Raw genomic sequence first — 16857 nt, 5'->3', positions numbered from 1 at the left:
TGTGTTCCTTCATGGCACTTTACCCATAATCTTCTCACACTGTGGATTTAGTAAGCCTTTCTGGTCTTTTCTTTTCCCAGGGCTTCTTAATCTAACCCTCTTCATCATCACAGATTGATGTTTTGGCCAAGAATACAACAAATATCACCTTGCTTCATTTAACAGCTTCCAATAGTGATCAGAAAAGCAGGCAGGACAAGTAAAAGACTGGAAACAGGAACTTAGGGTAACCTGGTTAGATCATACCTATGACTTTCCATTAAAATAAGGTAGGATAGAATGACACAAATGAAGAATTCAGAGAAAAATGTTAAAACCTGTACAAAAGGTACAGAATGAAGAAAGAAAGGGTTAAGGAACAATATACACAATGGTTATAATTCCACCTGGGGAAGGTACTATCTCTCAGTTTTCTGGATTTTGTAGCTGCACTCCTGATAGGCTGGAATCGATAACTTGCGACTGAAGAGGGACATATAATCCATGTCTATATTCTCTTTACACATTTTTATTGGCTGGACCTTGAGTATTTTTGTATTAGAGCATTCCATGCATATAAATCATTTTGGTGGATTGATCCAGCTGAATGAAGGAAAGAAAAAGCATTCATTAAATGCTTTCTAAGTCCCAACCAACAAGCTAAAAGGAGGGGACAGAACTGGAGAAAGGAAAAATTCCTTGTTCTCAAGGAGATCATATTCTAATTGAAGAGACAATACAACAAAGATAATTTAGCTACAGAGCACATACAAAGGCTTTAAAGCCCTAAGGGTATAAAGGAACAGATCATATGGCAAAGGACCAGGAGTCTTTAAGATGAACCAGTAGGTAAGATGGAAATTTCCTCAGGTCTGAAGGGTCTCAATTTAATAAAGAAAGAAAACTGGGGCTCCCCCCAAAAAGGGTAAAAATTAACTTGCTCAAGGTGCCAAGGCTAGTCAATGATAGAGATAGGGCTTCTGACATATCCAATTCTTTTTCCAATACACTTTCCTTTTTTTCAAAGCTAGATTAGCAGACATGGAACACAGAGAAAGTCCTATGCTAACATGAAATTGCCTATTATCATTGAATAAACATTATCTTAAGTCTAAAAATGTAAGAAAGAAATTAGTCACATTCTAGAGAGCAAGACTCTTTTATAGTGCACAAAAATGTGCCAGGCTTCATGGATAATGATATCTCTTTCTTGGCAACTAGCCCATTGTTCAAATGACTCTCAAAAACATCACTATTCCCTGCAATTCTATCACCTGTATGTGGCAAGGTGTGTTGGGCTAGATGAGGTGTCTGTTTTCCATTCATTGGTCCAGGTAATCCAAAAACATATATTATATATATATTTTCAGATGTCTATGTTTGAGAAATGGACCACCAATTTTCCATGTTTCCATGTTTCCTGGTCTCTGTGTTATTTTTTGGAATGTGGTCTGTTGAAATGTTATGATACAAATTTTATGAATATGGATAAGAAATATGGCTTAGGAATTATAGTGGCACCCTTGAAGACTTGAAGGGAATAATCTCATTGATATGATTCAAAGGTATATCTTTGGATTTCCCTGGACTTAGGAGTACATTTGGGGGTATCCAGTACCCAAAAAGTGATGTAAGAAAGGAAACAACCTTGAGTTAGTCAACTAATAGCAAATTTCATATCATCAAGAGCTCTATGTGGCAGCTATTTGGTAATAAACTATCATGAAAGTACACACTAATACAGAAAAACCATAGTGGGAAATCATTAAAAAAAAATAATAAAAAATCAAATGTGGAGGCTGCCAAGGGCTAATAGAAGACAGTATAAAACATACTAATATATGATACTATAGTGGTAGTCTCTCAGTGACCAAGAATGACTATTGTCTTTGTGCAGTTTCATCTACGGTGTACCCTCATGTGGCTTTGGAGTCCAAAGGCTGAGACGCAAAGTTTGTGGCACATGGGGCATATGATACTATACTGATTCTTTATATTACAATATGGAACACTTCTGGGAATTTGATAGAACTCTCCATCATTATAACCCTTTGAGATTCCTCAAGCTATTTCCTCCCACTTCCCTTCTAGAAGAAGCATGGACCGCTGAAAGTGAAGACCATTTCTGGAATCAGCCCATCCATATCTTTTTGTCCTTACCAAGTTAATGAAATTTTAGCTTTGCCACTAGAAAACATCAATCCTTAGAATTTAAGCAAATAGATTTAAGAGGGAGTGAAAGTACTCACCATCAGCCACAACAGATTTCACAGCTTCTTTAATGTCTTCATCAGATAGGTTGAACTTCAAACCCTCCAGGGCAGATTCAACATCCTCAAGTAAGACTTTTCCTCCAGCAATTGGAGTAATCATTTTACTTATTTCTCTTATTGCTATATACATGTATGATTAAAAAGAGAAAACTATTGAGTTAGTGAGTCAATAAATCTCTGAAACTTTGCACAAATTTCCCCAAGATAACAACCAAGCAAAGCTTCATTAAAGTTTTATAAAGTATTTGTTCTTTCAAAGTAAAAGGATAGGATAAAGAATAGAAAATTTCCAGAAATTTCTCCCTTTTAAAATTTTTTAACAGAAATTATTATATTTAATTAAATGCCATCAAAATTGAAAACTTGAACTGGGTAAAATATATTTACAAAAATATGAAATACCCAGATTAATAGAATAGGTAGAAGAGAATTTAAACAGGGAAATCTCAGATTCCCCCCCCCCTTTTTAGTCAATAGTGATTAATTAAAAATTAAGTCAGATTTAAAATTAAAGGACTCATAGAGATCAATATTAGCCACAAACTATTCAAAATATTTGCTTCTGGTCTTTCTACCCTATTGATAGTTTGAATTTCTAGGCAGTTATAGGGTCTCCTAAAGACTTCTGGATGTCTAGATAAAAAACTGTGATGCACATAAAAAGAAATTTTGGCCCAGTTACCTGGGGGACAGGTTTTACATGTGGTCAGCTGCCAAGATTTTAGAATCTTTAAACAGATTGTTTCTAAGGGCTTCTTAGATACTTAAAAAATCAATGTTACTCTGAACCTAAACATACAGTTGGGGTAATTCTTTCATTACCCACAGTGTGTAGAAACCTCTAGGAAGAAGTTGTCAAAGGTGAGGGATCAATGTCTTGGGAATGAACTTGGCCCCACAAACACTACAGATCAAGAATAGGACTAGGTCTGGATTTGATGGCAAAGGCAATTAAATGCATTTCTGGCTGACCCATCACATCTATTTGACGCTAGAATCTGACTGTAAAAGCCCCAGATATTCACAAATGATACCACTAAGCAGTACATTCAATCCATTCTATAAGGTTCAATTCAAGTTTTTGTCTCTCTCCCACTCTGTCTCTGACTGTCTTTCTTCTCATTATCCTACACAGATAAAAGTAGTCCAGGATTCTAGGTGAATATTTCTAAACAGATATTTAGAATAAAGAACTGAGTGTGTTCAGCAGGGAAAAGGAAAATCCCCAGTGCAACATCTGTGAGTTGGAGAAGTACAACTCTGGGAAGTTTGGTTCTTATGTTTGAGCTGCACTGAGTGTTGTGGCTGTCTCTGATGTGAGTTTTACATATTAGGCTGTGCTTTAAGAAGCTGGAGGTCTTTCTAACACATAAAGAACTTGGGCAGTGGCAATATTCTGTCATCAAGACAATGAAGGCTCCATCCTTGATGACATTGTCATAGTCCTTTCCTCTTCTGCTGTGCCAGAAAATGCTAGTATTCAGAGAGACCTTGGCACATAAAGGGTCAATTGACCCTGATACACAACAGCAATGGGAAGGGATTCAAGCAATGTGAAAGGTAGTGCAGAGTCAAATGATCTGTCATTCCCTGTGCGATTTGGGGCAAATGTTTTAATCTCACAAAGATCTATAAAATAAGAATCCAAGACAGATTGGAATGAATTTTAAGATTCCTTCTAACTTGAATGCCAATTTTGAAATTCATACTTACATGGCGCTTTTTCAACTTTGTCTTTCGCATACGAATCCAAAAACTTATTCAAGTCCACTACTCCATCATCTATGAAAAAGAGAAAAACATCAGAAAATCCATTGGAGACTCTATAAAGTCAAATATATAAAGCAAAGAGTAAAATGGAAAATTGCCAATTAACTGGTGAATTCCAACCTCAACATCCTTTTGATATGTGTAGAACAATTCCAGATTAAATACTAATTTGATAATCATTTACTTCCCAATTTCTTGGTTTGTTATATCCTCAATCACTATAAAATTATTTGAAATTTTATAACAATAGACTCCATAAGCAGCATGTACATGCTCATATCTCATAGACACAAGTTATATTACTATTCAGAGAATTAAAGTTCCAATTAGAAAAGTCACTGCATATGTTTGACCCACAATTAACATAGCAAATTCAGTGAGTTCCTATCACATATTCTTTTATATTTCCTGTTGCAAAATGCACATCTGACCAATTAGGTACAAACTCCTTTCAGACACACACACACATATCTACATATACACACACACATATATATATAGGCACACATATACATATTATATATATATACATATATAGTTACTAGAATACATCTCTGTGTGAGTGATATATGTGTGTGTATATATATATATATATTGCCTTCATTTAATTATGTATCATTAGGAGATACTGTTTCAAAAAAAAGTTTATTTTTTATCAGTTAAATGAGCTCCCAAGACATATAACACTTACTTAAGGAACTTAAGTCAAGTACCTCAATAGCATCCATTTGTGTATTTAATTTAAAATGTTAATTATAAATGAGTTAGAAAAATTAAAGTATAGTTTTATTGATATCTTTTGTTTTTATATCATCTCACTCTGAGATAATAATTCTTTATAACAAAGAACTTCAAAACAAGGAAGAAAAAGAGTTCAGCAGTTAATGAACATATTACTAAAGTCTGACATCATATATATATTCCATACACTTAGCCACTCAAGTCTACAAAGAATGTGAGGTGGATGCCTCCTCATAGATCTTCTTTAGGGCCAAATTTGGTCTTTACAATTTTGTAGCATCTGGTTTTGGTTGTTTTGTTGTTCTTTCCATTTGCATTAATGTAATCATTACTAGTACAATTTTCCTTGTTCTGTTTACTTCACTTTGCAACAGTTCATATAAGTCTTCCCATGCTTCCCATGATTGATCCTATTGTTCCTTACAAGAAAGTAATATTACATTCATGCAGTACAACTTGTTTAGCCATTCCCCAGTTGATGACTGTATTCTACTTTGGTTCTAGTATTTTGCTACTACAAAAAAGGTGCTACTAAAAATATTTTCAGTGAGTTCCCTAGAAAATATACCTAGGGGATGAAGTCAAGATGGCAAAGAGAAAAAACATATTTGCCCAGCTTGCTCAGCATACCTCCTCCATAAAAATCTAGAAAATGCACCAGAAAAAAATCTGATTGGAAAAAATGGAGAAAAAGTTACTGAGTCATTATTTTATCAGACTAAAGAAGCTTAGGAAAATAGACAGAAAAGATGACATGCACTTAAGTGAAGTGCTGACCAGTAGCACAAGAGATGGAAATGAGGGGGAAGTGGGGAACATTTCAATATCCAGTAACAGAAAAAGGGCCAACATGAAACATCAGTGCAGGAAGCTCCAAGGCAGAAAGAAATCCTAGGGGTTCCCTAAACAAAGCAATGTGCCAAAATTTATGGGATGCAAACTGTCCTTAAAGAAAATGTATATTTTTAAACACTTATACCAATAAAAGAGAATTAGAGCAGACCAATGCTTTGGGCTTGCAACTAAAAATGTAGACAATCAACAAATTAAAAACATCTAACCACCAAAATAGGACTCCTGAAAATCAAAGGAAAGATTATCAAAATTGAGAGTAAATACCTATTGGTTTAATACATTAAACTAGGAGGTAGCTTTTTTTTTAAGGAAAAAAAAATATAAGCTGTTAGTTAATTTAATTTTAAAAAGACAAATCACCAGTAGCAAAAATTTAAAAAGTAAATTACAACAGAGTAAGAATAAAAACAATTAGTAGGAGCTATTTCACCTAACTGTATATCAATAAAACTAACAATTTAAATCAAATGAATGAATATTCATAAAAATGTAGATTTTCCAGAATAAAAAAAACAATAAATAGAATAAAAACCCTATGTTAGAAAAAGAAATTGAACTATTCACAAATGAATTCCCAAAGGGGAAAAAAAAAACAATCCAGGATCAAATGGATTTACAAGTGCATTCCACCAAACATTTAGAGAATCATTAATCCAATACTACATAAAATATTTGAAAAAGTAAGATAAAGGAATACTATTCAATTCCTTCTGTGACACAAGTATGGTCTTGTGATCTAAACTAAAGAGTTAAAACAATAAAAAAAATGGACCAAGCTTATTTAATGAATATTTATGAAAAAAATTGAAATAACAGGATTATAGCAATAGATCACAAAGATCACTTACTATGACCAGGCTGGATTTATACCAAGAATGTAGGACTGATTCAATATTAATAAAATTACAAAAATAATGATGATTTTAATAGACGCAGCAAAGGTTTTTGACAAAATATAAGACCTATTAATTTTTTTAAATTCCAGAAATCACAGGAAGTAAATAAGAGATTTTCTTTTAAAATTCTAAGTTGTATTTATCCCAAACCAAGAGCAAACATTATCTGGTAATGGAGCAACTAGATGGCTCAGTGAATATCAGTACTGGGCTTAGAATCAGGAAGACCTGAATTCAAATATAGCCTCAGATTAGTGTGATGTTGGACAAGTCATGTGAGGTATAGCAATGACAAAGAAATTGAAGGAATAAGCATAGCAAAGGGGTAACAAAAGAAGTATAATGTGGTAAATAATCTTACAGAAGTACAAAAATAAAAAGGTTTTAGAGTGGAGTAGAAGCTGGGGTGGTGGAGGACAATGCTTGAACCTTACTCTCATCAGAATCGACTCAAAAAGATAATGGCATACTTACTAAATTGGGTATAGAAAACTATCTTACTCTTCAAAGAAGTAAGGGGGAAGGCAATTATAGAAGCAGTGGAGGGTTATTAGATGGTAGGATGGATTGGGGGAGGTGATAGTCAGAAGCAAAACACCATTAAGGAGAGATGGTGAAAAGAGAGAGAAAAGGATAGGATGGAGGGAAATATACAGTGATCATAACTGTGAAAAGAAATTATAGCAAGTTTCTTTAATAAAGGATCAATTTTTTTCTAAATTAATTAAATGATTTTTTTAAAAATAAAGGACCAATATTTAAAATATATAAAAAACAGTTAAATTTATAAGAATTTAGGTAATTCTTCATTTGATAAATGGTCAAAGGATATGAATAGGCAATTTTCAGATGAAAAAATTAAAATTACATAGTCATAAAAAAAGATACTCTAAATCTCTACTGACAAGAGAAATGCAAATTAAAACAACTCTGAGGTACAAGTTCACACTTACCAGATTGACTAATATGATAGAAAAGGAAAATGACAAATTTTGGATGGAATATGGGAAAACTGGAACTAAATCACTGTTGATGGAAGTATGAACTGATACAACCATTCTAGAGAGCAATTTGGAACTATGCCCCAAAGTCTAAAACAAGGCATACATACCTTTTGACCCAGCAATAACAATACTTTATCTGTATCCCAAAGAGATGAAAGGATTAACATGTACAAAAATATTTATAACAGTTTCTTTTGTGGTGGCTAAGAATTTGAAATTGAGGGTATGTCCATCAATTGAAGAATGGATAAACAAGTTGCTATATATGATTGTTATGGAATACTATTCTGCTTAATGAGTAGAATAGTTCAGAAAAATCTGGAAATGCTTACATGAACTGATGCAAACGGAAGTGAGAAGAATCAGGAGAACAGTGATAATAGTATCAGCAGTATTTTACTAATGTGAATGACTTGGCTATTCTCAGCAATACAATGATCCAAGACAATTTGGAAGGACTTATGGATGAAAAATTCTATCCACCTCCAGAGGAAATACTGATCAAAGTATACTTTTTCTTAAACTTCATTTTTCTTGTCTATTTATTTCTTTTCATTTCTTTTTTTCATAATAACTAATATGGAAATATATTCTCCATGATTGTACATGAATAACCCATATCAAATTACTTGCCTTCTCAATGAAGGGCAAGGGAAAGGAAGGTGAAAGAGCTTTAATGAATATCAAATTGTTTTTATATGTAATTGAAAAAATATTTAAAAAATAAATTACAGAGGTGAAAAAAATGTTTAAGTTGTTATCTCAGAATTATCAAGTTATATTTTGATGATCTGGAACTGTGGAAGTCTGGAATTTGCCTAGAATTTACATATAAAAAGATCAAGAACCGTGAAAGTAGTGCCAAGATGGCTTCCCCTAATTTAGCATATCTTACCAGGATGTGAATTTGTATTAATATGATACAATTTATAAATAATATTCTTTTATCTTTGGGATGGTTTGTACATGATTTCCATAGTTCTTTGCAATCATAATTCCTGCTATTGTCCCTTTAGGCTGATTACTTTCTATAATGACTGTGAGATTGTTAGGATGATCAGAACAAGATATAATTTTAAAACAAAATGTTAAAAAAGGAATAGTCAGAATAAGGTATAATTTTAATACAAAATGATGAAGGGAATGGTTTCTGAAAAACCTAGAAATATTTGTGTAACTTCTGCAAAGTGAAGTGAGCAGACCCAGGAGAACTATTTATACAATAACAGCGTTATTGAAAAAATAATATATCTAGGAAGACTTAGTAACTCTGATCACCTTAATAACCAATCACCATTCCAAATTACTATGATGAAATACTCTACACTTCCACATAAAGCTGATGAACACAGATGGCAGATTTAGTCATATTTTCTTCTCTTTTAAAAAACTTTTTGGACATGGTTAATACAAGAATTCATGTAGAACAACAATGCATATTTGTAATGAGTTTGGGGTTTTTTTTTGCCTTCTCAGTGGATTGGAGAGAGAAGGAGATAATTCAAAACTAAAATAAAATTGAAGAGAGAAAGAGAGACAACAGACAGACAGAGATATGGAGAGAATACACCTAGCAGTGATATCTCTGGAGCAAAAAGTACTAAAATTTTAGTAACTTTCTTAACATAACTCTTTTTTTTTCTAAAACAAAAGAAACTTAAATTTTTTTGACAGATGCAAGTGCATGGAAAAGCTTTTTGGTTGGCTATGAATGGGAATAAAAAAATTAATAAATGATATTAATATAACAGACCTCTAAATATTAACAATGTATCAGCAAACAAGGTGGACTTAACACAAAATAAATTTTAAGGTTCTGCTGTTTATTCTATACAAAAATATTTACTATCTGTTTCTCTTATTCTTTATAGTCTTCACATAATTCATAATTGCTTTCTGTAAATGACTCGCTCATTTCAGAGCTCCAAAATAGTCAATTAGTTATTCAATAAGTATTTATTAAGTGTTAACATGTGCTGGGTACTGTGTTAAGTGCTGGTGCTACAAAGAAAGGTAAAAGATAGCTCTTTGTCCTCAAGGAACTCACAATCCTGTGAAGTAAACAACATGAAAACAAATATGTATAAAACAGATTATATACTAGATAAATAAGAAATAAATCAGTAGAGGGAAGGTAAGTAGAATAAAGAGAGATTGAGAAAAGCTTCCTGCCAAAGGTGGGACTTTAACTGAAAACTAAAGGAAAATCAAGAAAACCAGTAGAAGGGATTTAACAAAAGCAGAAGAGATTAATAAGAGGTGGCAAGAATACACAGAAGAAGAACTGCACAAGAAAGATCTTAACTTCAACAATAACCACCACAACAGTGTGTGCCATATATCTTGAAGATTGAATCAAGTAGGTCTTAGAAAGCATTGCTAACAATAAAGCTAGTGGAGGTAACCGAATTCCAGCTTTTAAAATCCTAAAGGATAGTACTGTTAAAAGTACTACACCCATATGCCAAAGAATTATTGAACAAGTGTGCTCATTTTACATGCCAGCAAAGTTATGCTTAAGATTCTGCAAGCTAGACTTATAGTACTGTGAACTGTGAGTTACCAGAAGCGCAGGCAGATTTTTAAAAGTCAGAGGAACTAGAGACCAATTTGCCAACATTCTTTGGATTATGGCAAATGCAAGGGAGTTCCAGGAAAAATCCTTCTTCTACTTCATTGATTACCCTAAAACTTTTTGACTTTTGGATCAGAACTAAACATGGAACACAACTGATTGGTTTAAGATTAGAAAAGGATTGATTCCCTAGGATTCTTTAAGCAAACCATTATATCATCCGCAAAGAGTGACAGCTTGGTCTCCTCATTGCCAATTTTAATACCTTCAATTTCTTTTTCTTCTCTAATTGCTACTGCTAGTGTTTCTAGTACAATATTAAATAATAAAGGTGATAACGGGCATCCTTGTTTCACTCCTGATCTTATTCCGAAGGCTTCGAATTTTTCCCCATTGCAGATGATGTTTGCTGGTCCTTTTGGACATACTGACTTTAAATGGAATTTCTCTTTCTAATTCTTGCTGCTGAACTGGGTTGGAGATATATAGAAATGCTGATGATTTATGTGGGTTTATTTTGTATCCTGCAACTTTGCTAAAGTTGTTGATTATTTCAATTAGCTAATTTCAAGCCAGCTTTTATACTCTCCTTTCTCACCCTCATCAAGAGGCTTCTTAATTCTTCTTTACTTTCTGCCATTTCAAAACATTATTCATTGGAGACAAAGATCATTTTCTTTTCCTCCCCCCTCCCCCACCACTCCCCTAGCCAAGGCACGATTCCACTGGGTTTCACATGTGTTCTTGATTCGAACCCATTTCCATGTTGTTGGTATTTGCATTAGAGTGTTCATTTAGAGTCTCTCCTCAGACATATCCCCTCCACCCCTGTAGTCAAGCAGTTGCTTTTCATCGGTGTTTTTACTCCCACTGTTTGTTCTCTGCTTGTGGATAGTGTTTTTTAGATCCCTGCAGATTGTTCAGGGACATTGTATTGACACTAATGGAAAATTCCATTACGTTCAATTGAACCATAGTGTATCAGTCTCTGTGTACAATGTTTTCCTGGTTCTGCTCCTTTTGCTCTGCATCACTTCCTGGAGGTTGTTCCAGTCTCCATGGAATTCCTCCACTTTATTATTCCTTTTAGCACAATAGTATTCCATCACCAACATATACCACAGTTTGTTCAGCCATTCTCTAATTGAAGGGCATCCCATCATTTTCCAATTTTTGGCCACCACAAAGAGTGCTGCTATGAATATTTTTGTACATGTCTTTTTCCTTATTATCTCTTTGGGGTACAAACCCAGCAAAAAACAAAAAACAAAAACAAAAAAAAAACATAGCAGTGCTATGGCTGGATCAAAGGGCAGACAGTCTTTTATCTCCCTTTGGGCATAGTTCCAAATTGTCCTCCAGAATGGCTGGATCAATTCACAACCCCACCAGCAATGAATTAATGTCCCAACTTTGCCACATCCCCTCCAACATGCATTACTTTCCTTTGCTTTCATGTTAGCCAATCTGCTAGGTATGAGGTGATACCTCGGAGTTGTTTTGATTTGCATTTCTCTGATTATAAAAGATTAAGAACACTTTTTCATGTGCTTATTAATAGTTTTGATTGCTTTATCTGAAAACTGCCTATTCATGTCCCTTGCCCACTTATCAATTGGAGAATGGCTTGATTTTTTGTACAATTGATATAGCTCTTTGTAAATTTGAGTAATTAACCCTTTGTCAGAGGTTTTTATGAAGACTGTTTCCCAATTTGTTGCTTCCCTTCTGATTTTAGTTACATTGGTTTTGTTTGTACAAAAGCTTTTTAATTTGATGTAGTCAAAATTATTTATTTTACATTTTGTGACTCTTTCTAAGCCTTGCTTGGTTTTAAAGTCTTTCCCTTCCCAAAAGTCTGACATGTATACTATTCTGTGTTTGCCTAATTTACTTATAGTTTCCTTCTTTATGTTCAAGTCATTCACTCATTTTGAATTTATCTTGGTGTAGGGTGTGAGGTGTTGATCTAAACCTAATCTCTCCCACACTGCCTTCCAATTTTCCCAGCAGTTTTTATCGAATAGTGGATTTTTGTCCCAAGAGCTGGGATCTTTGGGTTTATCATATACTGTCTTGCTGAGGTCATTTGCCCCAAGTCTATTCCACTGATCCTCCTTTCTGTCTCTTATCCAGTACCAAATTGTTTTGATGACCACTGCTTTGTAATATAGTTTGAGATCTGGGACTGTAAGGCCACCTTCCTTTGTATTTTTTTTCATTATTTCCCTGGTTATCCTTGATCCTTTGTTCTTCCAAATGAACTTTGTTATGGTTTTTTCTAATCAGTAAAGAAATTTTTTCAAAGTTCAATGGGTATGGCACTATATAGATAAATAAGTTTGGGTAAGATGGTCATTTTTATTATATTGGCTCGTTCTACCCTTGAGCTAGCATAATTTTTTAAAAAACCTAAAGTCTTAACAATTGGTCCTATCACTTACTGGCAAATAGAGGGAAAAGAAATGGAAGTGTCAAATTTCATATTCTTGGGCTCAAAGATGACTATAAATGGTGACAATAGTCATGAAATGAAAAGATGCTTGCAATTTAGAAGGAAAGCTATGGTAAATCTGAATAGTATACTAAAAAGCAAAGACATCACCTTGCTAAAAAAAAAGGTCCATTTAGTGAAAGCTATGATTTTTCCAGGAGCAAAGTATGGCTGTGAGAGTTGAACTATAAGGAAATATGTGCACTGCAAAATTTAGATTTTCAAATTATGGTGCTGGAGAAGACTTTTCAGAGTCACTTGAATTGCAAAGAGATTAAATCAGTCAATACTTAATGCAATTCACTGAAAAATCAAATATTAAAACTGAAGTTTAAATACTTTGGTCATATTGAGAAAACAAAACTCATTGGAAAGACTCTGATGTTGGAAAAGATTGAAGGCAAAAGAAGAAGGGGACAGCAGAAAATAAGATGGATGGGTATTGTCCTGGAAAAAATGGCCATGAACTTGGCTATGGTTACATAGATAGTGGAGGATGAAGAGTCTGGAGTGCTATGGTCCTTGGGGTCATGAAGAATTGAACAAAGCTGAACAACTGAAGAACAACAGGGAAACCAAGAGACAGAGATAAGAGGGACATTGTTCCAAATTTGAGAGAAAGTCAGAGAAACTGCCTAGAACCAGGAAATTAAGTGTCTTGTTTGGGAACAGAAAGAAAGTCACAATCACTGGGCTGTAAGAAGATTGAAATTTGTAGAAAGTTCAGTTTATGAAGAGCCTTGAATGCTTTTTTTTAAGTCAGTTTTTCCTTTTCAATATGGCACATCAAATAGGCCCTGTGCTCTAGCAATAATAATCATTAACTGAAAGTAATTATAGTTAATTAAATTTTCCTTTCGAAGTATAGTAGAACCTTCCTATAACAACTTCCTATTACATGGGTTTGAGTATACCCAGAGAATGTTAGTAGGTAAATGTTTAACCACTGGCTCTCCAAAAAAAAGTGTGCACACAACACACTTGCAAGTTTAATCTGCATTATTCACATTTTCTCACTTTCTTAAGTATACCAATTAAAAAAAATAGATTAGGTCTTGATTTGTAGTATTTGCCCATTTGTAAAGTACAAATGCTTACATTTAAGTATCAGCTCTTGAGAGCTGATTGATTGATTGGTTCAACCTGGCTCCAGTATAGCTCTGGACTCATGATCAAGTCATATATCCTGAAATAAATTAATTAATCTTTTCTTTCCTTTCATGTCTTTTTTCCTTTCCTTTCCTCTTTCCTTTCCTTTCTTTTTCATTCCTTCCTCTCTCCTCCCCATTTGTTCCTCCCTCTTCCTATCTACTATCTACCCAGGTAATCAATCAATCTATCTATCTATCTATCTATCTATCTATCTATCTATCTATCTGTCTGTCTGTCTGTCTATCAATCTATAAATCTATCTATCTATCTATCTGTCTGTCTATCAATCTATAAATCTATCTATCTATCTGTCTATCAATCTATCAATCTATCTATCTATCTATCTGTCTGTCTGTCTATCAATCTATAAATCTATCTATCTATCTGTCTATCAATCTATCAATCTATCTATCTATCTATCTATCTATCTATATATCTATCTGTCTGTCTGTCTGGCTATCAATCTATAAATCTATCTATCTATCTATCTCTGGTACTGCAAAATGAGTATTAATTCTCTGCCTTAGCAGCAGCTTAGATATCAGAAGTACTGGATTTGATCCTAGCTATGCCATTAAGTAGCTATATGGGGCAGAATCAAGATGTTGGCCTACAAGGAGCAGAAGTTCAGACCTCTGAATACCCTTCCTTATCGATCACAAACTGAATGCTCCTAGGGGACTGAAAATCAAACCTAACAAGAAGACAGAGCCAAGGAACCCTCCTGCTGGACTCAATTCAAAAGGTATGCCCCACCCCCACCCCCAAAGCTGGAATCCGAGAAAACTCAGGTTTAAGGGGAAGGGAGAAGGAAAGTCCCAGGACCCCTCTCCTTGCCCACCTAGAATGCTGAGCCTCCAGTGACAGCAGTGGGAACCTCTGGGCAGGCAACGGTGCTGGTCTGGAGGGTGTACCTTGTGGGCAGGGCTGTGTCAAGCTCAGAGCATTGAACACAGATGGCAAGGACAGAGCTTGAGAGGGAGCATAGAAATGACAGCCTGGCCAGAACTGTGGAGATCTTCCATATTGCTCTAGCCTTGCAAGAGGTTTTGACCTCAGAGCACAACCAGCCCAACTCAGCTGAACTTAATCCCATCAAAAGTCTTCAGAACTCAGGGAAGCCCAGGCTCCATACCCCTCCCTCACTGACTACTGGACTTTAATCCAATATAAAGCCTCCAGAGGACAGGGAAGCTCAAACTCCAGCAACCCTCCCCCACAGACTGCACCAAGAGATCTTCTGTCAAAGCTCCAAGAGGGGAGACTGACAGAAGCCCCCAAAACCAAAAAACGAGAGGAGGAAGAGCACAGACAAATACGGGGAGCAAAGAAGGGGTAAATATGAGCAAAGAACAGAAAAAGAATAAAGAAATTACAATAGACAGCTTCTATTCAGCAAATGGCACAGAGGGGTAGGGATCAACAAATGGTAAATCAGAAATCACAGCAAATTGGATACAGGCTTTGGAAGAACTCAAAATGCAATTCAAAACACAATTAAGAGAGGCTAAAGACAGTTGGGAAAAGAACTTAAAAACTAAGATAAGTCATCTGGAAACAGAGGAACTTGAACTAAAACGAGAAAATAGTGTCTTGAAAGCCAAAATCAACAAGCTGGAAAATGAGGCAAAGGAGATGAAAGATGAGGCAAAGAAGATGAAAGATGACCTCCATAGAAAATCATACCAGAAAGAGAAGGATGACCAAAAGGCCAGGAATGAAATCCATTCTTTAAGAACCAGAATACAACAACTAGAATTAAGTGACCTCACAAGGCAGTTGGACACTATAAAACAAAACCAAAAGAATGAAAAAATTGAGGAAAATATGAAGCATCTCATTCACAAAATAGATTTAGAAAATTGTTCAAGGAGAGACAATTTAAAAATCATTGGTCTACCAGAAGACCATGACAAAAGAAAAAGCCTGGACACAATACTACAGGAAATTATTCAAGAAAACTTCCCTGATATTCTAGAACAAGAGGGAAAAGTGGAGATTGAAAGAATCCACATATCACCTCCTGTACTTAATCCCCAACTGACAACACCCAGGAATGTTATAGCCAAATTCAAGAACTATCAGACCAAAGAAAAGATATTACAAGCTGCCAAGAAGAAGTCATTCAGATATCATAGAACCACAGTGAGGATAACGCAGGATCTGGCTGCATTTTGGCTGCAATAAATTTGTGCCTTGCAGGGGAGTAGAAGGGTAACAAATGGAATGGTGGGGAGGGAAGAAGTACAAGGGAGGAATAGGGTGGTGGGGAGTTGTAGAAAGACTGCAGGGAAAATAAGGGGTGGAATAAGAAGAGAAGGGAGTAGAAAGGGAAGTAAAATAAGGGTGGGAACTAGGGGGACTGATTAAAAACAAACATTTGTGTAGAAGGAAATAGTGAAAGAAGAAAAGGCAGGACTAGGAGTAGAAATCAAAATGCTGGGAAATACACAGCTAGTAATCATAACTCTGAATGTGAATGGAATGAACTCACTCATAAAATACAAGTGAAGAGCAGAGTGGATTAGAATACAAAACCCTACCATATGCTGTCTACAAGAAACACACATTAGGAAGGTAGATACACATAGGGTGAAAGTAAGAGGATAGAGCCAAATATATTGGGCATCAACTGATAAAAAGAAGGCAGGAGTCACAATCATGATATCTGACAAAGCCAAAGTAAAAATAAGTCTAGTTAAAAGAGATAGGGAAGGTAATTACATCCTGATAAAAGGCAGTATAGACAATGAGGAAATATGCATATTCAACAGGTATGGCATAGCATCTAAATTTCTAAAGGAGAAACTAGTAGTGCTCAAGGATGAAATAGATAGAAAAACTATATCAGTAGGAGACCTGAACCTTCCTCTATCTGAACTAGATAAATCAAACCAAAAAATAAAGAAGAAAGAAGTAAGAGAAGTGAATGAAATCTTAGAAAAATTAGAGTTAGTAGACATGTGGAGAAAAATAAATAGGGATAAAAAGGAATATACCTTCTTTTTAGCAGCACATGGTACATTCACAAAAATTGACCTTGTATTAGGGCATAAAAACATTGCAAATAAGTATAAAAGAATAGAAATAATAAATGCAAACTCAGATCACAATGCAG

General features: G+C 34.7%; 1 protein-coding gene across 18 annotated transcripts in view; it reads right to left on the bottom strand.

Annotated features, from left to right (window-relative positions):
• EFCAB3 (EF-hand calcium binding domain 3) overlaps window positions 1–16857 on the bottom strand; it is a 722802-nt gene that overhangs the window by 481748 nt on the left and 224197 nt on the right. For all 18 annotated transcript variants that reach the window (XR_008916397.1, XR_008916396.1, XR_008916398.1 and 15 more), the window contains exons 75-76: window positions 3966–4034; window positions 2229–2372 (exon numbers count right to left, since the gene is read on the bottom strand). Coding sequence is in view for 15 of the 18 variants with exons in the window: in XM_056817026.1 (XP_056673004.1) it covers window positions 2229–2372; window positions 3966–4034 (213 nt within the window). In the remaining 3 variants the exon portion in view is untranslated. The remainder of the gene's footprint in view (window positions 1–2228; window positions 2373–3965; window positions 4035–16857) is intronic.

Source organism: Monodelphis domestica, chromosome 2 (assembly GCF_027887165.1).
Source record: "Monodelphis domestica isolate mMonDom1 chromosome 2, mMonDom1.pri, whole genome shotgun sequence".
NCBI lineage: Eukaryota > Metazoa > Chordata > Mammalia > Didelphimorphia > Didelphidae > Monodelphis > Monodelphis domestica.
This window is presented reverse-complemented; position numbering and strand designations above follow the sequence as displayed.